Source organism: Acartia tonsa, chromosome 8 (assembly GCF_053477335.1).
Source record: "Acartia tonsa isolate MP-2025a chromosome 8, ASM5347733v1, whole genome shotgun sequence".
Taxonomy (NCBI): domain Eukaryota; kingdom Metazoa; phylum Arthropoda; class Copepoda; order Calanoida; family Acartiidae; genus Acartia; species Acartia tonsa.
In genome coordinates, this window is record NC_137267.1 from 5,638,211 (window position 1) to 5,664,368 (window position 26,158).

At 37.2% G+C, this 26,158-nt stretch overlaps 1 protein-coding gene across 1 annotated transcript; it reads right to left on the reverse strand.

Annotated features, from left to right (window-relative positions):
- Positions 1–3,168: 3,168 nt before the first annotated feature.
- On the reverse strand, positions 3,169–26,158 carry LOC145325867 (uncharacterized). Its single transcript, XM_080168838.1, has 18 exons — positions 26,118–26,158; positions 24,671–24,724; positions 23,645–23,807; positions 19,341–19,430; positions 19,012–19,203; positions 18,582–18,650; positions 18,082–18,180; positions 17,625–17,723; positions 17,193–17,420; positions 16,822–16,920; positions 8,965–9,063; positions 8,593–8,637; positions 7,492–7,599; positions 5,138–5,233; positions 4,648–4,746; positions 4,327–4,422; positions 3,832–3,930; positions 3,169–3,436 (listed from the first exon to the last, which is right to left on the reverse strand). The coding sequence occupies exons 1-18, from the start codon at positions 26,133–26,135 to the stop codon at positions 3,405–3,407; spliced, it is 1,785 nt and encodes a 594-aa protein (XP_080024964.1). The 5' UTR covers positions 26,136–26,158; the 3' UTR covers positions 3,169–3,404.

Sequence of the window (26,158 nt, forward strand, 5' to 3'; positions counted from 1 at the left end):
ACCTGATACAAACTTCATTCTACTTTGAAAATTTTAGTGTAATTGTAGTTGAACAGCCTCAAAATAGAGAATATTTGCTCCTCTGACCAAACTGACTGGCTGAAGTTCCTAATAGTAAGTGCCTTATTGTGTTAACAGAAGTTGGGATTCGAACCCATTCCAAAAACCATCTAATAAGGAATAGCTGTATATTACAGCATGACGACAGTAATTTGTCTACAAGGCTCGGGCAATGGATGCCCCTCTGGATACTCTCTGCTAATCCTGGCTGTTATTGGTGATCAGCAGGGTCAGCTCCTTGTTGGACTTTTACCTGGGGTTCCCCACAGCTAGGCATCTGCACTGGAAGTTTGGCCTGGTCTTGACAACCATCTCTGTCCTCATGGTTAGTTTGATGAGTATGGGCCTTCCCCAGGCTTGGCAGGGCTGGGGCCAATGGCTTAATGGGAGTGGGGGCAACCATGGCTTCTCTCCCAACTGATCTATACCATCAGCATGGGTCCATCAAACAGTAACTGTGTCTCCCCAACTCCATCAGAAAGAACCCTCCCAGGTTCAGGGTATGGTTCAAGATGCACACCAGCATCTTGCATCCTAAGCCTAAGTGCGGCTCATCACTTGCAGCTATCCTTCCATGGCAGCTGTGCTGATCTGGGATTGTCAGGGGAGCATCTTATCATAGCTCTACCCTGATCTTGATCCTCCAGAAGATCATGGTGGTGTGTATCTTGAACCATGCCCTAAACCTGGGAGGGTTCTTTCTGAGGGAGTCAGTGGACACAGTTACTGTTTGATAGAGATGATGGTATGGATCAATTGGGAGAGTAGCCATGGTCGCCCCCACTCCCATTGAGCCAGTGGCCCCAGCCCTGCCAAGCCTGGGAAAGGCCCAGGGCCAGAGCTCCTCCCAACACCAGTGACTGAAGGCAAGATTTGCTCTGGCCGTACAATCAACTATCTGGCCAAGGCAGATCTCATGAGGCCACTGGCAGCCACAGACATTGTCTACATTTGTTCAGAGCTGACAGATGACCAGGATATGGGTAGCATGGAGTTGCTTGCCATTCCCATTAAGGTAGGGCCCCCAGAAGGTGAAAATGGAAAACTGGACAGGGGCTGTTCTAAGTTGTACACAGAGGTGTTGGAGGTGCCCCAAGGAGGCGCAAACTGGATAGGGTTGGGTTTACACATCAAACTGCCCCCCAGGAGAGAGATGGTGGTCAAGACCAGGCTCTACTTCCAGCGCAGGGGCCTGACTGTTAGGAAACCAAGGAACAAGGAGCTGACCCTGCTGGTCACCAACAACAGCCAGGATTAGCAGGGGGTATCCAGAGGGGCATCATTGTCCGAGCCCAATATACAAATTACTGTCATCATGCTGTAATATACAGCTATTCCATGTTGGATAGTTTTGGGAATGGGTTCGAATCCCCACTTGTGTTAATACATTAAGGCACTTCCTGTTAGGAACTCCAGGCAGTCAGTTTGGTCAGAGGAGCAAAGCTTCTCTATTTTAGGGTTGTCCCACTACAATTACACTAAAATTATCAATGTAGAGTGAAGTTTGTATCAGGTTATTTAGTGTAATTTGACTAAAATCTTAAAATGGCCATAACTGGCAAGAAGGAACGACTACGATTTTGTTCTCAACTGATTCTAACTACCACTAGGTCCTATTTGAACGCCCAATTGTCCGATTGTCTGGGACATTTTTTTAATATAAAGTTCGGTTGAGGAGGGGTGTGGAAATATTTTGAACAGGGATGGAGATGTTATGAAAAAATATTAGGGTAAAGTATATTTTTTACAAAATGTTGTATGTTGTGGAACTTGTTCAAAAATAAAAAAATACTTATTGATTTCTACTTTTTACTTTTTGGAAAGTAATTGATTTATGTACTATATAAAAATTTTCTAATTTTATTAGTGATTATCATCTTTATCTCTCAGAAATTGTAATGCATCATTGCATATAAAAATATATTTTATTTAGGAACTATGTGAGCAAAAAATGTGAAGATGAAAAGAAATACAATGCTTTATTTATTAAACTCCTTGAAAGGAATATTACGTCAGAGATGTCAGAATATATGTCAGAATATATTGATGAAAAACTTATTCTTGTTAGCCCAGAAAATAAGGAAATTCTAGGAATAGCATTTTATCCTAACATATAAAGTCAATATAGATAAAGAAGGTAAAAGTTGATCTATATAAATTTTCATTTTAGTACAAATTTAATATTAAAGAAATGCTTAATAGAAAGAGGAGGACAATGCAATTGAAATATTAGAATCTGAAATATCTTGTGTTACAACTACAGTTTCTGTGGGAGCAGACATAGGGGCTGATCCTATATCATTTGCAGGAGGAGTAAGTGCATCATTAACAATCACAAGGTAAGACCTTGTATTTTTTTAATTTTTTTTTAAGGACTATATGAAGTTGGGATAATTAAAATAGTACCTCAATACCATCACACTAATTTCAAAGAATTTCAAATGTGTCAGCACCAACATTTTTGATTAATTGAAAAATGAAATAAGGTGAATTATATGTTTTAGGTCTGTATCTAAATACTTCTCAAATGATTGTCCAGAATCTAAACCTTGTTCCAGAAGGGGTATTTTTTAATCTTATATGTACCTAAGATTGTTAATTTTTTTATTCTTCTTGGATTTGAATTATAATATTTTCATGTAATTGTTTAGGTGGCCAATGTTGTAAGCTAAAGAGAATTGGAAGAAGGCTTGTTTGCCCTAGTTATTGTGAATAGTATATTTTTTGGCATAACAACTAAAGACCTAATAAGATAAAACCTAATCCTTCTAAATACCTAGATAAAATAAAACATAATCCAACAAAAGACCTAATTGTACAGAAGACCTGCAAAAGATCTAATCCTAAATTAACCGGACATAAAACATTAAGCAAACATAAACACTTGTAGAGTATCAAAACTTAATAAGCAGAATATTAAAATAAAAAGCTCAAAATACAGTATCTTGTTTAAGGACAGTCAAAATTTTTTTTTTTCTTCGCTGTATGGTCTTCTTTAAGTAAATATTAGGCTTTTGTACCCTTTGGCCTTTTGTAATTTAGGTCTAATATAATTTTGGTCTTTGTTAGGATTGAAAAATTGATTTTGAAACATATCTAAATACATAATTGGTGTATTCTATAAAATTTTATTAAAAATAAATATTACTAAACATTAATAAATTTGAATTTGACATATAATAATTGATAATATAAAATTACATTAATATTATACAGCATTTATCACATATAAGATTGGAAAGATAGTGGGGGACATAACATATTTATGAGAAATGTAAACACACACAATATAGATTTTAAAGAAATTGCTACCAAACCTTTTAGGGTTAGGAGAGAATCAAGTTCTAGAGTTGTAGATCAAGACCACGTTTAGCTCCTGAAAAAAAATTTGATTTTAGCAACAAGAAAAAATATTTAATATTTATAATGAAAATTATAAATTATGAAAAAGTATATAATTTTTGAGATCTTAACTATTCTACTTTTAGTATGTACTTTATTTTGTCTGTCCCAGAAAAGTGGTAACAAAAAAGTACTATTCAAGGTTAGATAATATTGATATTATGTTTTTACCATGTCAAAAAATATTATTCCAGATATTGAATAAACTAAAAGCAGGATGGTTAATTTTATATTTGCCTTTTTTTATTATAAATAAAAATTGTTCATTCAAGATGATCATAAATGAATGAATTATAATAAGCTATCCTTAAAAAAAATTGTATATAACCAATTAATTAATTTTTGTATTACTTATTGGCTCTACCATACCTTTTTCCCTGAGTAAGTCTGCTATTTCTACAAACATTTTTCTTCTTTCCTCTGTATTCTTCTTTGTATTCTGGAGTACAAGATCTAGGGCTGTCAGGCCTAAAGATAAGAAATTGTTTTAATGAAATGTTTCAATTCAATGTTCGTTTTAAAAAAAATAATATAGGTAATTAATACTGTAGAAAGGGTTATAAATCAAGAAGGGGTGAAAATAGAATACAACTAAAATGATACTCTTTAGAAAATTGATTAGAGAATTTTTAAAAATCTTTTTTTCAACTATATTACTTAAAATTATTTATCCTATTATTATATTAGCTTATTTCTTTAGTAGCAATTTTACTTTCATTTTTTTTATGAGCTATATTCTTCAAAAATTGTGGTATTTTGTGCTTTCACAATTGAAAATTCAATAATATGAACACAAAGATTGACAGAAATAAAAACAAATAAATTTGTACTGAATTTTCATAACAAGAAAAAAAATTGAATTACCATCCTCATTAGTAGAATTAATATCTGCTCCATAATTTAGCAACAATTCTACTACATCTCTTCTTCCCCACTTTTCTGCCATGAGACTTGTATATCCTAGAGTGTTATACTGCATATAGGTAAATGAATATATGGTATAATTATTTTTTTGCAAACATAAGTAGATTACATACATATATTGCTCAATTATCAATAGAATGATATGACTATTTATGACTTTCAAAAATCAAAATCTAAGTCTAGAACAGATGGGAGCCTACTTCTCATTACACCCCATTTATTGAAGTTTGGCTAAGCCCAAATATTAATTGGTTAACTAACCTGTATCAGTCTTATCGTTGACATCTGCTCCATTTTGTAGTAATAATTCAATAATTTCGGTGGGTTGGTGATTTACAGCATTTATAAGACTTGTAACTCCTAGATATACAAAAACAATTGTAATAGATAATGATTGGTTATTACATAACATGTTTTTGTTTTTATGAAAATGGAAAAATATGTTTCAACTTCATATTCATGGGTTTATGGCTTTATTTTTTTGCTTCAAAATTTGGTAATCTAATTTATCAAACTGTCAGATTTCATTACCTCTTAAAATACATTTCAGATAGTTCTAATATGTATAAGAAAAGTTTAACTTTGTATTAGATCATTTTATCTAATAGACTAGAAAGTTAGCTGTATGAAGCTTAAAATCTTAGTAAATAATGATGAAAAAAGTGGTGGAAAGGAGGGAAAACTTCAACACCAACTAACTAATTGTTATTATAAAATTTTTATTAGAGTTTACAATAAAGTATTAAATTACCATGGTTATTTTTGGCATTGATGTCAGCTCCACTTGACAAAAGAATTGGAATAACATGCCCATTCCATTTGCTGGCTTTTATCAAAATGGTATCACCTAAAAAATAAGAACATTTTAAAATAATATTAGTAAGATAAACTATTTATAACTAAACTGTAAACCAAAAAAATAGGCAAATCTGAATTTTCAGTATAGCAGCTTTATTAGAATAGAATAGAATTTATTAACTGATGCAATACATTTAGATTATTAAATATACATATAAAATCATGTTTTAAAAATTGCATAGCAAGGAGTAATTAAGCCTTGGAGTAGGCCGTAAATTTACCCCTTTAATTGATTTCATTTACTATTTTATTTATAGCGAGAATTACAAAAAATATTTATTATATAAAGATATTTACACAAATTTAATAGATCAATAATTAAGTGGGTTGACTAAATAACTATTTACAGTTACAGAAGTTGGTACAGATTTTATTTCTTACAGGAAAAGCATTTTCTTCTGTTGCAATGAAATGATTTATAATTTAAAAAATAATCTTTTTTAATCATGGACAATGATTTCTTTACAGAGTCTGAAAGCCTCATTTCATTTCTCAAGTTATTCCAAAGTTTTGGAAATGATACTGCTGGAAAATATTCAAGATGTTTTGTTTTAGGTATACTTATCAGTAACTTTTTTGATCTCTGAGAAGAAAGAACTTTAAACATGTTATCAAAGCTTTCTGGGAGTTTCTTATGAAAAAATTTACTTATAAAATTTAAAATGTTTAAATTTACCAAATCATCAAATTTTAAGATTTTAGATTGTCCAAACAAAATTTCAGTGTGTGCATTATAATTAGCACCTACAATAATCCTTATTGCCCTTTTTTGTTGTTTTCTTATTTGGTAAATATCTTTACTTTTAGAGAGACCCTATGTGATATTAGAATAATTTAAGTGAGGAAAAATCATTGAGGAATAAATCGTTTTCAAAGTTTTTGATGGGAGAACATTTTTTATTTGATTTAATGCATATAGAGAACTAGAAACTTTGTTTTTTTACCATTTTTGTATGCTCATTCCAATTGAGAAATTCATCAAGATGTACCCCAACAAATTTAAAAGACTTTGTTTCATTTTCATTGCTGATTCATTTGAGATAAGATTACTGTAATAAAATGTAGATGCATCTTTTGGTTACATGTTTCAACTGTTAAGTTTTTATAAATCAGCACCATTGAAGCACAAGATCTCAAAAACAGTATTTAGCGGAAGTTCTGGTGAACCAAAAAGATATGCAAATTTAAAACAAATCAATGGAAAAACGATTTTTTTGCACTTTTCTCCTCTTTTAAAGTTTGATTCTGATAAATTAACAATTTTTTAAGGGATTTATGCATTAATTATTATGAAATATAGCATAAAAAAAAATTAATGATTTTTCTAAATAAGAAATATTTGAAGAAAAAAAAAATTGACCCCTATCAGTTTAGAGGACAGCAGCTGACCCCTAGTCTACCATAGATGTAGCTAAATACATGTTAAAGATAAAATGGATTTTTTAAAACATCAAAAACCATTTTTGTAAACTTTTGAGTGTAATTTTTATCTTTAACATGTATTTAGCTACATACATAAGACTAGGGTTCAGGGGCTGTCCTCTAAAGTGATAGGGGTCAATTTTTTTTTTCTTCAAATATTTCTTATTTAGAAAAATCATTAATTTTTTTTTTTATGCTATATTTCATAATAATTAATGCATAAATCCCTTAAAAAATTGTTAATTTATCAGAATCAAACTTTAAAAGAGGAGAAAAGTGCAAAACAATCGTTTTTCCATTGATTTGTTTTGGATTTGCATATCTTTTCTAATATTTCTTTTTTAGAAAATTCACTAATCTCTAATAATGCATAAATTAATTATAAAATTGTTAATTCATCACAATCAATCTTTAAAAGAGGAGAAAAGTGCCAAAAATCATTTTTCCATTAATTTGTTTTGGATTTGTATATCTTTTTGGTTCACCAGAATTAACCCCAAATGCTGTTTTTAAGATCTTGTGCTTCAATGGTACTGATTTACAAAAACTTAACAGTTAAAACTTGTAACCAAAAGATGCATCTACATTTTATATTTACAGTGAACTCATCTCAAATGAATAATAAAGCTGCTATACTGAAAATTCAGCTTATAAATAAAGCTTAATAATATTTTGAAACAATGTTGTACATTGAATTAGAATGAATATTTATATTTTAGGCAATCTAAATCTAGAAGTACAGTTAACCAAATGTAAAAATGAATAAATGACAAACATTAAACTATAAAAAAGAAATATAATCAGCAAGTAAAAAATTTGACTAACCCTCATTATCTGAAGAATTAACATCTGCTCCATGTTCTATCAGTATTTGTGCAATTTCTGCCATTTTCTTCTTTTTAGCATTCCAACACTTGTCAAAATCATCGCAATCTAGTAATGAATATTTTCAGTTTTATTCTTTTCTATATCAGTCAATGTAGATATTAAAAAAAAATGGAACCAATCATTTGTACAATTGAAGTCCTTGAACAAGATCCATTTTTACTTGGAGCACTAAAAAGATTAGCATTAAAATTATTGGATGTTTTCAATGGAAGATTTTATGTTATAAATGTTTTTTGTTAGTAGTGGTAAAATTACCTTGATGTTTTATTTAACATCAATACAGTAAACAAAAAATTTTAGTAATAAAATACAGTGTTTCGGAGCCGATTAATTTTGATGTGGCTCCAGTTTCAGCTCCGCGGAGCCGTATCTGGAAATACGGCTCCGGCTCCGGCTCCTACCTTAAAATTAATATATAAATTTTTGTTCATTATTGAATTTCAAAAAATAAAATAAATAATATAAATTAAATACTTTGCTTTTATTTGATTAAAGCTATATAAAAGTAGAAGGATGTGTGTCTTTTTGTTAAGTAATAATAGTTTTTCAGTTTATTATATGGAAATAGACCGTTGCCAAATTATAATATTACTTAAAAAAATTATTTTTAGTTAATCTGGAGCCGGAGCCGTTTTTAATGAAAAATATGGCTCTGGCTCCACCAAAAATGTTGATGCTTCTGGCTCCAGTTCCGAAACGCTGATAAAATACATTGCTAAGATTTAAAACATAAACCCCTATGAAGAAATCAAAATATATTTAGGCCTACATTATTTATCTGTTTTAATTATATTCCTATTATTAGCCATTCTTGGCTGTCAATGACCTTTAGATTTTTTATGAAATGCACTCATACATTATTCAAAGATCTTTTTATTTATTTCATATTTGATATATCATATTTTAAAATAAAAGATAAAAATGTTGAAGTAAAAAATTTTGTTACTAACTAATGTAAAATTTTACAAAATTGGCAAATTTTACAAGTTTTACAAAAATTTGTGTAAAAATTGGTCTTTTTCCTTGAAAAAAAATTACCTGGGACATAGAAATTAATAGCTGTATACATAAGACTTGATTTTCCTGAAATTTTTAAAGATTATATCTGAGAAGACATAAAATAACTCCCACCTCCCCCCCCCCCTCCCTCTTCAATTTACACCTTTCAGTGTTCATAATCCAGATAATAAAAAAATTAAAGGTTTTGAAAGAACCTACATCTGAACTGACCCTACAATTCTAATTTTGAAAAAAAGACATTTTTTGGGTCTACGGGTACTTCATGGTAATATATCATCATTTAAAGTATTGATAGTGAATGTGAATAAAAAATTTCTTGTAAGGATTTTTATATTTCAAGGGAAAATGGCTATACATAAGATTGTGGTGATTAGAATATATGTAACCAACCTGAGTTATCCTTAACATTTACATCAGCTCCATGTTGTAATAATTCCTTTACTGTTTCAAGATTACCGGCTTCTACTGCTTGCATTAGACTGGTACTTCCTATATATATATACTAGCGGCTTCGCCCCCAGCCTCTAGGGGCTTAGCCCTATGAAGTTATGGGAAGTCAACCCTCCTATATAGAAATATTCAAAAAAGTTATTCTTTGTTTAATTACTCTGTGGTAAAATTAAACCCAGGTTGTGTGCTGTATGTGTGGTATCCGCCGAGGATAAATGGCAGACACCGGAGTTCAATTTAGATTACGGCAGTGTGACAGACGTGGACACCTTACTATAGAGAAGCTACGCTTCTCTAGCTTTCACTAGATAATGATCAACATCTATTTTCAGTTGTCACTTTATTGAAGGGTTAAGAGATACTGAAGCTATATACAACAAACAATAATTACATGGATAGGAATAAATAATCATAACATAAAAGCATAAATAATACATATACAATGGTCAGTTTGGGCAATAATGATTCCCCCATCCCTGGAAAGGGTGGGGGAGAATTAAGAATACAGTTAACCATAATAAACATGACAGATTCAATCATTAATTCTAAGCGTAGGGAGGGGGTCACTAGACCCCTTCCCCAGGACTCGGGGGAGGGCCATTGACCCTCCACCGAACCCCAGATCAGGGGTGCCATAGACATGGCTCACGGTTGCCGAATACCACAACTCTCCCCTCGGAAGGCTGGGAGGTGGTTTCCCTACCAGACTTCCGACAGTGGTTGAGGCCTTCGGCCCGCTCCTTAGGGCTAAAATATATACAAACGATAATGATTCAATGGAATCCTAGTGGTGAGTATCTTCTTAGGGTTGATGGGCTCCCAATGTGGGATAGAAGGCAGAGGCTGACTTGGGTTGGATACGTTGGTCAGCGCCGGCAGGTATCAGGTTTGCTGGTGGCACAGTTGTTGCTGGAACGGTCAGCAGTGGGGCCTGCTGGTTGTTGTTGGCAGCGGCTGGGGCACTGGCTGCCAGGTTGATTGTCTGAGCAGCGGCCTGTCCTCCTGAGGGGCCGCGGGGTCTGCCAGAGGGCGGTCCTGGCCTACCTGGGCGGTCATGCCCGCTGTCAGTTGATTTCATAGACACCATTTCCTCGGCTGCTTCCCTGCCGATGGGAATGGCATCCCAGTCCACTGAAAAGTCCCGGGACTTGGCATGGTTGAGCCTGGCTCTAGCCAGCGCTTTCCTATATAAAGCTGGATGGTACAGGAACACTTGTGATATCGCATTCAGGGCTGCCCGGACTCCTCCCTGTGCTGCTGCCAGAGAAATGATGGTTAGGTCCCCCAGCAGTTTGAGGATCAACAACAGCAAGCACAGTATGGCGGCGCCATCTCCCCACTCGTGAATGGCTTGTCTAAATCCTGCCCAGACATCCAGGGCTGCCTCTCCTTCCTCCACCAGTCGGTCAATGTTGTAGGACACTATCCCATGGTCTCCTGTGGCCGAACAGCTGCCTTGCTGAACGCAGGAGCCATAGGATAGGCCGGTCAGCATGGCACTCTTGTATGCTGGGAACGCCAGCAGTTGTTGCCAGTCGTTCAACTCAGCCTGCGAATACAAACCACCTGAACTGAAGTCATCTAAGGGTTCTGTCAACAACTGCTTAGGCGTATCCAGCGGGGGTGGCCTCTTCTTGGGAGCAGGGGTTAACTCTATCCAGCCTTCCTCCGCGTGCACAGTCAGGGGGTAGGTGGAGGAGCAGGGAATCTTGGTGGCGTGCTCACTGTATACCCGTGTCACAGCGTCTACAAAACCTGTGGGCTCTACTGGCACTTTGTCCCAACACTCCTTGTGTTCGCGGACAACATACTTGTGCCTTTGGCAGGTCAGCTGCAGCAGGATGTCTCCCCTCAGTACCGAGAACGTGCTCCCCTGGACACGCACCGGGTGGGCCGGGTCTAGTTGCTGGAGCTTCCAGCAGTTGGCCGCTACTTCTTCTGCTGCAGTGCTTTTCATGCGCGTTTCCAGGGTAAACCCAATATAACCTGCATGGATCTGTGCTTGAAGGGGAACGTCAACATCCCTGGCCGACACTCTGGGCAGCGCAGCCGCGGCTGGGTCAGCTGCCACGAACAACGCTGGATGGTTGGTGGCATGGGCCTCGAAGTCGCAGTTCACAATCGAGGTGGGGTTGGTCATGTTGATGAAAAACTGGGCCTGATGGTCAACCAGATATGCATCCCTCACCAGGCTGGGCTGGAGGCTGCGGATCAGCCTCAAGGGGCAATCTCTTCCCAGGTGGTCCCACACGTAGGTCGCTTCCCCAGTGATGCAGGACAGCTCAGAATGGGGACACTCTAGGGTCAGGTGGTCAGACTGGGACTCCACCCGTCCATCCTCCACCACATAGGTCTCCTCCTTGACCAGCAGCCGCCGCTCCTGGAGCACTAATTCGTTGCGGTATAGCTGGCCCTCAAAGTGGACGTCCTCCCCCTCGCAACCCACCCCCTCGGGGCTGTTGACGAGGGCGCCCACCATGTCGATGGTGAAGAACAGGGGGTGGTTCAGCTGGAACGTCAGTGGCTGGGTCTTGCCTGGCAACGTGTATACTCGGTTCCTGGCCAGGTCTCGGCACGCTTCTGGGTCTATCTTGGTTGGCCTCATGAGGGTGGGGACCGAGGTCACCTTGAGGTGACCCCATACCCCACACCTGAATGTCCACTGGGACACGGTGAGCTGACAGCTGAACCCAGTGGTTTCCCTCACCTTGACTTGCTGCAGGACGTGTACTTCATGGCCCAGGGGCACCTCCTGGTGTAGGGGCTCCGTGTCACACATCTTTTCTTTATTGTAAGACGTGACATGGGTGGGGTTGGCACAGTCCCACCCCACCAGGACGTAGCTGGTTGTAGGCCACACGGCTGCCAGCAGGAGGCCCCACAGGACCATCCACCAATGGGAGAGGCTTCCAGGTAACCATCTTCCTCGTACACGCGGCTGGGGATCTTCAGCTCTGGTCACGGCTGCTTCTTGGGGCTGGACACGGCTGGGCTGCTCCTGGCTAGACACAAATTTCCATTGAGCGTTATCTGTATGCGGCCGAGGCACCCCGATACCCTCCCCAATGACAGACTGGCAAGCGACTGGCACTTGCCTGGGTGTCGGCTCCCCTAGCCCTAAGTGCTCCCTTCCCTTGTCCAAGGCATGCCCAGTGGCATGGGGCTGAAGTGCATGTGGCACAGGCTCGCCCTTACTCACTGCCCTCCCCTGCCCTAGGAACTCAGGTGCATGTGGCAGAGGCAAGTCCTTATTTTCCCAAATTTCAATCTCCCCAGCCTCAGGTGCAGGGGGCACAGGCAAGGCTGGGTGTTTACAATATTTTGGATACAACACATTTAACAAATTCAACTTATCCTGATGTTGAGCAGCTGGGTTCCCTTGGCTGGCAGGGGGCTCTGGATGGCATGTAGCTGGACTCTCCCTGCAGGCTGGTGGCGCTGGCTGGCATGTAGCTGGGCTCTCCCTGCAGGCTGGTGGCGCTGGCTGGCTGGGGGTGACGGGTGTCACCCCTTCCTCTGGGACCGCTGGCTCGTTCCAGGACTCAGGTCTCTCGGTGGCGGCGACGGTTGTCGCCCCAGACATCAGGTTGGAGGCTGGCTCGTTCCAGGATCCAGGTATCTCGGTGGCGGCGACGGTTGTCGCCCCAGGCACCAGGTGGGAGGCGCTGGATAGCACCCCCCCATCATCTCAGGTGGCGACGCCGGGTGGCGTCCCATACATCGATGCAGAGGTGCTGGCTAGCACCTCCTGCCTCTCTCGTTCAGCGGCTGCCAGGGCCTCCCCATACACCGTCTCAGGGACGCTGGGCAGCGCCCCTCCACTCTTGCTGGGTAGGCTCAGTCGGGCAGGTTCCATCATGTTGAGGCTAAAAGGCTGGGGCCTCAGCACCTCTGGCTCGGCTATGTTGTTGGGCTGTATCAGCTCTGGCCCCAGATGGTTAAGACTGAAGCCTAGGCCAACCCGGTTGGGTTCAGCCGCGCCGCCCAGTACGTTGATTCTAGCTGGGACAGTCCCAAACTGCGGCATCCCATCGGCTCGGTCCGCAGCTCTGGGGGCGGCTGCTTGCTGTGGTGGTGCTGGGGGCGCGCTCCCTTCCATATGGGCCACTCTGCTGGGCTTCCCTGGAGGGGCACCCTTGTCGGCGGTGTGCCTGCGGCTGGCTACCTGGGCCCAGTCGGCTCTACAATCGGCCGCCGTGTGACCGTCATAGTGGCAACGCTCACACTTGGCAGAACGGTCACGGCGTGGCTGGGTGCGTCTCTCCTCTAGGCTAACTTCCACAGGCGTTGGGCAGTCTCGAGCCCGGTGGCCTCTCCCCTGGCAGCGGTAGCAGCGGCCTGGAACCTTGTCATCTGGAGCGACCTTCCCCATCTGGTGGAGACCCGGAGCCAAGGAGCCAATCTCCATTGGCTCCGACTCGTCATATTGGGGCAACTGGATGCAGGCAGATCCAGTCAGCCCGTCGGTCGAGTCCACTAAGCACACACCTTCCTTCAGCTGCTTAGTAACCATGGTCACGGTGAACATGGCCTTACGAGTGTACTCAGGTACACTCGTAATTTCATGGTTCATCATGAGGCGTTTTACGTTGGCGTTACGAATTCCACGATTTAATTCGTCCACCAACAACTCAAGATCCTCATGGTTGTAGGCGTCCCTATACAAGGCACACTTAGTTGATATGTACGCTTGTATAGGTTCTGTCGAGTGTTGCTTGTAATCCCTAAACGCTTGTTTAAGCGTTTGGGATTCAAAAGCAGGGCGAAATAGCAACTCACACTCGGTCTTGACCTGTTCGTAGGTCAAGGCTTGGCCTGCCTCGCCAAACAGATGGGACGCCATTTCCGCCGCTTGCCCTACCAGTGACAGTAGTAGGGCGTTGCGGCGGTTGAGGGAATCATGAGGTGGTACGCGGTAAGCCGCCCATGACATCTCAAGTCTGCGGATATGTGCCGACCAGGATTGCTTGGGCGGCCCTCTAAACTCCGGCAGATTGCTCAGCATCAGCTTGCGGTACTCGGCTGGGGCCGGCTGAGGGTCATCCTGGAGCCATCCTGGGGCTTGGTCACCTCCTGGGGCTTGATGCTGGTCCATTGGGTCAACGGTGAAACGGCGGGCACAAAGTTATACAGTACTAAAATTGAATGGTTTGTCACTTAAGGCTTCCTAGCCTAACAGCCAACACTGTTGGTATCACTAGGTTGGGAGTTTAGTTACAAAGATATAACTTAGCTGTACTTATCACTAGTTAGGTGTTGAGGTTGTAGGGTAGGCTGGTAGAGGTAGATAGATGTTGAGGGTCTGAACTGCTGTCAGGAACTGATTGGGTTTTCCCTTATCACACTAGAGCTAGAAGGAAAGAAACTTGCAATTCTTTATTTGCTAAAAATACCCCTGTTAAATGCTATGGAGTAGCTCCGCTCTGGTGTGAGTGTGTGTGTGTGTGTGTGTGTGTGCGTGGAATCTCCTGTCCTTGTAACGCGCGTTCGCGCCGTCAAATCCGCGCACACGGGGAAAACGCGCTCTCACCCCTCAACTCGCTCTCTCATTGGTCCGCTTCGTCCGTTGGATTTATGATATTTTCCGCACTCTGTTGCGCTACCCGTGAATGGCGCTCTGTGTATCCGATCGCTAGCTCCACACTACAGACGGACTTAGTCTAGTGTGGGTAGGAAGGGGGAAGCGCGTGAGGGGACGGGGGTAACTCCGTCCGTTCCCCCTGTGAGGGAGGGGGGGTAACTGTGTGCTGGTGTAATAGGGCCTTTTCTTCTTAATCTTAGGCTTATCTATTATATCACCCTGATTGTATTTGCCTTCAATGGAGAGGGGCCCCTCCCTTTCCCTTGGAATAAGGGGTGTATTGTTGTTGTGCTGTGGGCTTGAGATTGTTTTGATTATATTAAATCTAGCTTCTATTTTTGTCCTTATCACAATTGCATAACAGATTTGTTTACCAACTCTGTTCTATTTTTAGCTGTTATCACAATACACAGTAATCCAAGCCTGTTCTATTCTTAGATTTATCACAACACAACAATTTGTTTGCCAAGCTTTGCTCATAAATCTATTGTTTGGCCATCACACTAGGGTGGTAATCCCTGCAAATGTGATATAATATCTGTTTTCTAGATGGGTGGCTGCGTTGTAGCTTCTCAGGATACTCGGGGTTGACGTAGTTTTTCTCTGTTCTGGTGCACTACACTCGTATGTTAGCTCGCAGCTTGCAGCTATGTGGCATGTTTCAGCCTATCGGCGGCAGGGAATGTCCCGTCCTGCTAGCGCCGCTGATCCAAATCCGGCTGATGGCGGCAGGGAATGTCCCGTCCTGCTAGCGCCACTGGTTCGGATCCTGCTATTTCTTGCAGTAAAGTTGGCCTATTTCCAGCCGTTTACACTTATTTGGCTTGTTTCAGCCGGTCCGCAGGCCTGTTTCAGCCCTTTTGGCGCTCAATTCTCCGTTAGATATCAGCGCTGCTCGCGGTTATTCGTCAGATTTCGCTGTCTCGCTTCCACAACTGCCGGATGCAGAGTTAAACTTTGCTGTCCAGGGTGGGTAATTCAGGTTGCTTGCGTCAGTTTTGCCAGATTCACTGCTGGGAGTACCTTAGCCTCAGATGCGCGTCTGCTCTACACTTGTGGTTCACCGTAATCTCACACAGCTGTCACCAAAGTTGTGGTATCCGCCGAGGATAAATGGCAGACACCGGAGTTCAATTTAGATTACGGCAGTGTGACAGACGTGGACACCTTACTATAGAGAAGCTACGCTTCTCTAGCTTTCACTAGATAATGATCAACATCTATTTTCAGTTGTCACTTTATTGAAGGGTTAAGAGATACTGAAGCTATATATAACAAACAATAATTACATGGATAGGAATAAATAATCATAACATAAAAGCATAAATAATACATATACAATGGTCAGTTTGGGCAATAATGATTCCCCCATCCCTGGAAAGGGTGGGGGAGAATTAAGAATACAGTTAACCATAATAAACATGACAGATTCAATCATTAATTCTAAGCGTAGGGAGGGGGTCACTAGACCCCTTCCCCAGGACTCGGGGGAGGGCCATTGACCCTCAACCGAACCCCAGATCAGGGGTGCCATAGACATGGCTCACGGTTGCCGAATACCACATATGCACAAAAATTTCATGTCGTAAAAATTTAACCCAGGTTGTTTGCCGTACACACAAAAATTTCAATTCGTAAAAATTAAACTTAAGTTGTTCACATACACAAAAATTTAAATTTGTAAAAAAATATAAATTTTTTTGGGGGGGAGGGGGGATTCATGGAGGCTTCCCCCCATGGTGCAGTGGGATTCTCTGACCCCAATTACTGGTTTTTGGAGGTGGGGATTTTTGTAATTTTTTTTGGGGGGGAGGGGGTGTCCCACCCCCTAAGAAAGTAGCTTAAAACCACCAGAGGACCAGAAGGTATATCCCCTGAAGAGTAAAGCCCTATCGGTTCAGGGGTTACTGAGATTTTACAAAAAATGTAAAAAAAAATTTTTGGGGGTGGTTTTTTTTTAGTTTTTTGGTGGGTTGGGGGTGTCCCACCCCCCAGAAAAATAGCTTAAAACCATCACAGGACCAGTAGGTATATTCCCTGAAGAGTAGAGCCCAATCGGTTCAGTGGTTACTGAGATCTTAAGCTTCAGACAGACAGACATCAAGCTACTTTGTATTATAGATATATATTCAGAAAAGCAAAGGTCTATAATAAATTGCACTAACAAAATAAAAAAAATATGAAATGCATTAAATAATGATTTATGATTATCTTACCCTGATTGTTTTTTGTATTAATATCAGCTCCATACTTAATTAGCTCTTGTACAACTTCAACTTGTCCATTTCTTGCTGCTAACATAAGACTGGTGAATCCTTTATGCAAAATTAAATTATTTAAGACTAAGAGCTTCTCCAAAAAACACCTTTTATGTAAAAAAAATTTGTATTAAGTCTAAATCTCAAGGTAAAAGTCAAATTCAGACTTAGTTTTGCTTTCAATATCTATTCAAATTTTATATCAGAAAATAAATAACATTTGTTTTGACAAAGTAGGTGATTTTGAAGTATTAATTGATCAAAATAAATTTTAATTATGTTCACATAAGAAAATTGAGTTAGAATTTCAAATAAATAAATCTTCTAACCATATTTATTTTTTTGGTTGACATCAGCTTCATGATCTAGAAGCATTCTCACTATGTTGTTATATCCCTCCTTCTTATCACCGCCATTGTGAATCCATAGCATCAAACTATTTTCTTGAATTAGCTTACTATCATTATCTTTAACATTCACTTCTGCTCCATTTTCAAGAAGTTTTTTTACTGCATTAATTTCTGCCAATGATGCAGCAATCATAAGACTGGTGTAACCTAGGCATAAGGAAATATTTTAACATATTAGTGAAAACAGCAGTAATTTATAATGTAATAAGTATGTGAAAAATAACTTTGATTAAGATTCATATATTAGTAAAAGTTCTGTAACTATAACAAAACATGAATGATAACATCAATAGAAGTTCAGCTTAAACATGATTTGAGTAATGATTTTAATTAAAAAGTTGAGATACTAACCTTTTTCATTCCTAGCTTCTATATTGGCACCATGGTCTAATAATATTTGTATTATGTCTGCCTGTCCAAACTCTGCTGCAGCCATAAGACATGTATATCCTAGATATTATTTCATTATTTTTTTGTTTTGAATAAGTATTCACTTTAAATTAGTATAGGAAAAATACAAAGTTTACTCTACATTCTAATATTATATGTTGTAATATTACTGCAGACATAATTCAATATGTATTCAGTTAATGTATTGATTAGAAAGAAATTCTAATTGTCTTGTAAAAATTTCTAGATATCCTAAGAATCTATAGATGATAGAAATAATTCACCATTCTAATATTGCAAAGTTGCAAGAAATTATTTCCAAAATCTCTTCAAAATAATGTATAAAAAGGTTAGCCCACTAAGCATATTCTAATTGTAACATTGTAAGTTACAGACAAAAAATATTTGGATATATTACCATCTTCAAGCTTAGTATTCACATCCGCTCCATTTTTAATTAATCTTGTTAGTTCTTCTTTTTGTCCATCTATTGCAGCAACCATGAGACTATTGTATCCTTGAAATAAAATTATCAAAATCGAAAAAAAATATTTCTAAGAGGATAATACTGCTCTTTTTGCCCAGTTCACAAACAACTTATAAAGGTCGACCAATTTTTTCTGTAGGTTAACCTAAACAAGTACAACCCACAAATACCTTTATAAAATCAGTCAACCTAAAGCTTGACCCAAAATTTTCAGAGGTTGACCTTTGTCTTTTGTGAACTGGGCTTTGTCTAAATTATGAAAAACTCTTTTTTTGTGTAATACTAATACTTTATCTCTTACCAAATTTGATGACTTTTAAAGATGTTCTTCAAGAAGTCCTTCATGAAGACTTTAAATTGATGATCTGCCACCCACTTTGGTAATTCTCATTAATTGAAAATATTTCCACCAAAAATGTAATAATAATTACCATGATTTTTTATCAAATTTGCTATTTCAGTTTGATTTGATTTGACTGCAGTTTTCAGAGCCAGGGAAACTAGGTAAAAATATATGAGAAAGTTGATTTTTAAATACATTGAGGCATTGACATATTTTAGACAATATTCCTAGTAAAATTGCTTAGTAAATCCCCACCCCTTTACTAAGAAATGTATTTCTAAAACTACTATAAAGTTGTTTTATAGAAAAATCAGAGAAGTATTATTGACCTTTTTTACTTTTCAAAGGTAGTTTAAAAAGTTTAAAAGGCCACCACCTCCCCATAATATGATAAGATAATTTATTCATTAATTATAGAATTAGTCAGTGTTTAAAAATAACATTTACTGTTACAATAAGTTTCCATGAAGTAATATACTTATGTTATGTTTATCAGTAATTTAAAAAAAGTAACTTACAGATTGCCCTGATATTAACTTTATTATCCAGAAGTATCTTCACTATTTCCTTGTTTCCTGTCTCTACTGCATAACTAAGAGTTTTTAATCCTTCTTTCTCTTGTTCATAATTCACTTCTGCTCCATGATCCACTAAGAGTTGTACAATGTCTTGATGTCCATTCTTAACAGCAACCAAGAAACTGGTTCTTCCTAGAAATTTTGGTTTTGTAAAATAAAATGATCATAAGGATATTTTGAAAGATTAGCCAAACATTTAAGATATTACTTTTAATTGAAAGGAAATTATTTAAGAAAACATTCTACCTCTAATTTAAGAATATACTTACCATTATGATCCATTGCTTCAATATTAACTCCTTTTGCTAATAGTTGTTGCACTTGTTTAAGGTTACCAGTTGTTGATGCTTCAAGCAATTCTTAATAGAAAAATTCTAAATATACATATGTATCTATATCACAAGGACTCTAGCTTCTTATAAAAGCGGGAAGTTTGTAAATATTTTACTCAACACACTAAATCATTACAATTTTCATGAGAAATACGCATTTTATAAGGCACACAAAACGCTCTAATTTTCGTTCTATTTAACGTAATTTTGTAATTTTTTTTGCTGGTTATTTCATTTTACATATACTTTTATCATTTTATCAAAAAAAATTTATCTTTTTTCATCATTTTTTGGAGAAATTAATGCTTAAACTAAGGGTATCTTTAAACGCAAAATTGACGCACTTAGAATAAAAAATGCGTATTGAGTACAAAGGGGGGATAATTTCAAGTCATGCATGTTCCAAAGATATCTTTTTTTCCATAAAATTTTAATGTTTAGTCCACCGGAGATTACCCTGAAAATCATATATCAATTTAGGAAGGTAATTTTTGTAGAATAGTTACTGAATTTACAACTTTATGTACACTAAAAGTATAGTTAAGATCAAAGGCGTGCAAAAGATTGGTGTAGGGGTTGTTTACACCACCCTTGTAAAATTAAGGGGGATGGATACACCTCCCTAGGTGTCCACCCATGTCCACCCTCTTGACAAGAGCCTACACCCTCAGATACACCCCTCTATAAATTCCAAGGGGGTGTAAAGGAAATAAATTTACACCCCTTAAAATAAAGAGTGGGGGGGGGGGGAGGTGTTTAAGGCGGGTGTTTAAAATTAAGCCACTGATTTAGATAATTCTATGCTATCTATTTTTAGATAAATTAATCATTAATTTCCAGACTTAACTAAAAAAAATCTTGCAATATTCTGTACAACTGTACTGTACAAATTTTTATCAGTAAATAAAAGTGATTGACACAAGAAGGAGCTCTCATACATATGTAATTAAACCACAGTTAATACCTCTAAAGATCTTGATTGATATATATTTATAACTTTTAATATTGTTTACAATAGTGATTAAAGTTAATGTTGGGGAGGGAGATATTTCCCAATCCTCTTTTTAAAGTTTGTAAAAATGTATTACTTATGTAATGAAGTTTTGGTGACATACTTAAATAAACTATCCTTGATTTTGGTTAAAGGGAGCTGTTAAAAGTTGTAAAAGTCAAAAAATTTAGGTGGTTATAAATTAATGGAATATAACCTGATATTATTATCATTTATGTACAAAAAGATTATAGATACAGTATTACACTTTTTTTCATAAGTAAATTGGATAATTTTTTTTATTTTTTATTGCAACACAAGGTTATTTGTTTATCTCCAGGTTCAAGATTCAACATTATTATTAGTTAAATCTAATTTTCTATTGAAACAAGCATTCAACAATTTTTACAGTATTATCGATTTTAATATGAATTATTAAATATGTATTATTAACCCTTAACAGTCGGGCCCCTTGCCGCACCTTAATCGGTTGGTGATGGGGTGGGCGTTCAACGCTCCCCCCCTATTATCTCAGTTCCTATTAGACCTAGAGGGCTAAATCTTTTTTGTGCAAGTCCCCTGTTTGATAATAAATTTCCGACCTTTTATAAGTCAAAGTCAATTTTTGCTTAGTTCACCTTTTTATTTACCAACCTTTTTTACTTAAAAATTTTAAACGGCTGTAATTTTCTTATTTTTGAAGCTAGAAGAACAATTTTTTTACAGAAAATGTTTATCTTTAAGTAAATTTTATATTAGAAATATCAAATATAAATTTCAGCGGCCGCAGCAGGCGGTCAGCAGGGAAAACGGCTGCGGATCTCTATGAAATTTAGCTATGTTATGTTGACATAAAAGAAAATCTTACGTTTAAAAGGGGGACGTAACTGAAGCTTTTTTGATGCTGGGGGGGGGGGGGGGGGTTCTCCGGAACCACTTGATGAACCATGCAAATTTTTTGGACTTAAGCTTTTAGGGGTATGAACATCTTATGGTTTCAAAGTCAACCCCCTACCCCCATCCCCTAGCCCCCTGGGGCTCAAAAACCCCCTAAAAATGAACATAAGCTTAATTTTCTCAGAAACCATTTGACCAATAGGGATGATTTCTTAAACTTAAGCTTTTATGGTTATAAACTAACTTCTAGTTTAGAAGTCACCCCCCTGCCGCCTACTCCTAGCCCTCCGGGGCTCAAAAAAACCCTAAAAATGAACCTAACCTTAATTTTCTCAGAAACCATTTGACCAATAGAGATGAATTCTTAAACTTAAGCCTTTATGGTTATAAACTAGCTTTTGGTATAGAAGTCACCCCCCTGCTGCTAACCCCTAGTCCTCCGGGGATCAAAAAATAACCATAAAAATGAACCTAACCTTTATTTTCAAGGGGGTGACTTATAATCTAGGAGTTAGTTTATAATCATAAAAGCTTAAGTTTAAGAAATCATCCCTATTGGTGAAATGGTGTCTGAGAAAAATAAGGTTAGGTTCATTTATAGGATTTTTTAAAGCCCCGGAGGGCTAGGGGTTGGTTGCAGGGGGGTGACTTATAAACTAGAAGTTAGTTTATAAGCATAAAAGCTTAAGTTTAAAAAATCATCCCTATTGGTCAAATGGTTTCTGAGAAAATTAAGGTTAGGTTCATTTTTAGGTGGGTTTTGAGCCCCGGGGGGCTTGGGGGTGGGGGTAGGGGGGTTGACTTTGAAACCATAATATGTTCATACCCCTAAAAGCTTAAGTCCAAAAAATTTGAACGGTTCATCAAGTGGTTCTGGAGAAACCCCCCCCCCCCCAGCATCAAAAAAGCTTCAGTTATGTCCCCCTTTTATGTCTCTAAGTCAAAATCAGATGGGTAAGAGGTAAGATTTTAATTGCAATGAACATGATTAATGTTAAAATGCACACTGTATTGTAACTATTGGTGAACTTTAATGATGTCATGCTTATGAAGCCCTAAATAAGATTTCACAAAATCTATTTATCTAACAACTGCAAAATATCCTTAACCTTAAATATCTCAAGGGGACTTGCACAAAATTTTTTAGCTTACTAGCTCTAATAAGAACTGAGATAATAGGGGGGGGGGGACGCCCCCCCCCCCCCCGACTGATTAAGGTGCGGTAAGGGGCCCGACCGTAAGGGGTTAATTAAGTAAATCAGTCTGTTAGACCAATGGTAGAAACTCAGCAGATAGACGAGACAGACAGACAGGCAAGAAGAATGATCAAATTACAGTTTGACCATAATAGACAATTCATTAAATAAAATCCAATAGAGAACCTGTGAATGATCAGACAGATGGAGGGATAGACAGACAGACGGACAGACAGACAGTTTTTGAGGCATTAACAAATTAGAATTAGGCTATGCTAGATGATTCATTGAAATCCGAAAAAGAGGCAGTTAGACAGATAGACTGACAAGTGGAGTGACAGACAGACAAAAAAACAGACAGACAGAGGGACAGACAGACAAAGGGGTATTGCCTAAAAACAGTTTGGCTGCTATATGAATCATTAAAACCCACCATAAAAAGAAATTTACATTAGTTTCATTATTTCGATACTCAACGCCCCCCCCCCCCCCCCCCAACTCAAAGGGGTTTATTATTTCTTAAAACCAATAAGTGACTTCTCAGCATAATAAAATTGAAAATACTTTTTATTTCATCAATTTATCTTAAATAGAACGAAAGTTATAATCATTTTATTGTCTACAAGAAAAATGCTTTGAGTAAAAATCAACCTAATTGTCAGTAAAAACGTCATATTTATGCATATTTACACAGTAAATAAATTTTAAAATTGTATTCTATTGTAATGAATAACTTAAGGGGGTTGTATGAATTATAAAAAACCTAAAAAAACCCTAATTTGGTTAAATTAGTCCACGTAAAGATTGATTTAGTACAGTACGTATGAATAAGTTGTCAATTTCCTGCCAGAGTCCTTGTGATATGTATATCTTCCCCTGAAAGAAGCAAATTCCATTCCATATTAAAACTACATTTCCCTTTCACCTTTTTTATCAAATTGGATATAATATGATGCTAGACATAATTTTTCAGTATGGCTAAGAACAATTTTAAATCCACTGGATATTAATCAGTTTCAAAGCTATAAGGAAAATTTTAATATGAAAGAAATAGCCTAAATATTTTTTAATCAGACAAAACTAAGTTTTTTTTTACAAAAAATGTAGCACTTTTTTTATTTTGAATACATTTAAATAATTAAATAAAGAACACATACCTCTTTCATTTTCTTTCAAGGCTGTTGTACCTAGGTAAACTACTGTAACCTTATGCCCATCAGTATTGTTGTAAACATTAGTGATTTCCTCAACTGTTTCTGTTGTACCTACAGCAGCATCAGTAGTAGTTTCATACATTTGCTCTGTAGTTGCTTCTTTCAACTTAATAAATAAAGATTACATTAGTACCTTTTAGGGAGGAAGAAGATAATGGGCTGTTTATTGCACTCGTCCCCAAAGTTTTATATTAACGTTTTCTTACTCGTTGGCCTAAAAACTTTGGGCATTTTAATGAATTTTGAAAGATTGGTTTATTAAGTTAAGTGTCCAAACATTTTAATCACTAATTGTAAAATACAGAAGAGGTAAATTTGTGTTTTATCATTAGGGATGTACATCAATTTATCGGCCATTATTTTATCCCTTTAGATCCCTGACTATTTCACTTTAAATGGCCTGAATTTGCCCCTGGTTTCTGTGGTTAAAGAACAATAAAAATCTTTTTTTTCGCATCGTATTATGGACAGTTTTCCACGAATATTTAAATGATAAATTACAAGATTTAATCCAGTTTTGTTAGCTCCAATGGGCCAAATGTATAATATAATACTAATTTACTAATAATATTATTACAAGGGACTAACTTATTATTATTATTTTAAAATTCTTATAAAATTACTTATAATAAGAATAATATGATTTTTCAGTATGACTTAAAACCGGTTCTATTTCAGCAGATATTAATCTGTTTGAGGCAATACTGGAAAATATTTTAAAATAAATATGATTCCAGTATGGCCTTGAATCCGGTTAGATTAGCACTGGTTCTCAGCCATACTAAGAATTTATGTAAACTTTACAGCATCGCATAACAGACAATTTTCTACAAATGTTAAAATTAAAATCAAGACATAAATAACAGTTTTGTTAGTCTGGGCCATTGGTCACTCAGAGCTAGAAAAACTGACTTTAATCTTATAATTTTCTGTTTTAATTAGGATGAGATAAATAACTATTGTAATTACCTCAGGTTTAATAACATAGGAAGAACATTTCCCAAGGAACAACAGCAGACAAATCTAAAAAGAAAAATTTACTCATTTCAATCCTTATACTAAAGAAACAGGATGTTTGTCTGTCTGTACCGAAGGATCTCGCTAACCGCTGAACTGATCGGGTTCTCCTTAACAAAAACATCTAAAGTGCCACTAGAGGCATCTAGGGGCGTACCCGCTAGTATTAGATAATATAAAACAAATAAATGATTAAAACTAGTTTTAGTAGCTCAGTAAGGGGACAAAAGCCCGGGCTTACAAAACTGGTTTTAATATTTTGAATTAAAATTTTACTACTCACAAAACACCAAAGATATAAGTAAAATATAAAATAAAATAGTCAATTTTAATTCTATCTTAATTAGCAGCCTGTCTTATCAATTTCTAACTTTGCATGATGATTCCTATAACAGTTAGGTACGATAGTAGGTAAGAAAGCATTGCAACTATAATTATTACCAGAAAGTCTGTACATCCATTTCAACATTTTTTATATGATATAATTATCCCATTCATTTATTTTTTTGGAATTATGACAACAAGGTACAATACTATAAGCGACTCATCTCTATTAATCAACTTCTAAAAATAAAAGTATGTCCTTTTACTGTATCTTATACTAGTAGTTACGCCCCTAGAGGCCTCTAGTGGCATTTAAATGTTTTTAATTTATTTTAAATATCTAATTTGAGAAATAATTTGTCTAAGTTATCAGCTCTTAAATTCATTCTTCTACGCAGAGCGACTACACTAGCAAGACTACGCTAGCGACACTATGCGGCGAAAATATTTTTTAAAAGTTTAGATTTTATTGTGATTTCTCTTGGGCGGGTGGTGGTACCCTCCTCCAAAATAGTTAAAAACCTTCCCGGGACATATGAGAATCTACCCTGTTAAGGAGAACCCTATCGGTTCAGCGGTTAGCGAGATCCTTCAGTACAGACACAAAGATACATAGATACCCACACAGACAAACAAACATCCTGTTACTTTAGTATAAGGATTTACGAAATTTTTCAACAAATTTATGTACAATTTCGTTTAGACGTAGAAATTAATGTTTTGCTTATTAAGTATTAAAACTCTTCAAGAGTTATTGTTCATTTGTCCTTCCTTCAGATTTTAGAGCTTCGCTTTTATGTCTGTTGAGAGAGAGGACAGTAAGCTGTTTATTGCACTAGTCCCAAAAGTGTTATGATAACATTTTCTTATTTGTTAGTTTTACAACTTTGGGGACTTTAGTGAATTTTGATTGATTGATTTATTGAGTTGTGTGTTCAACTGTTTTAACCACTAATTTAGGCTATAAAAGGGGTAATTTTGTGTATCGCCAATGGAGATGAACATCAATTTATAAGACATTGTCTTATCCTTTTAGATTCCTGGTCTGTTGTTATCCTTATTAAAATAAACTTGCCAAGTTGAGTTCCTTCATGTTGACTATTTGAAAGTGAGTGA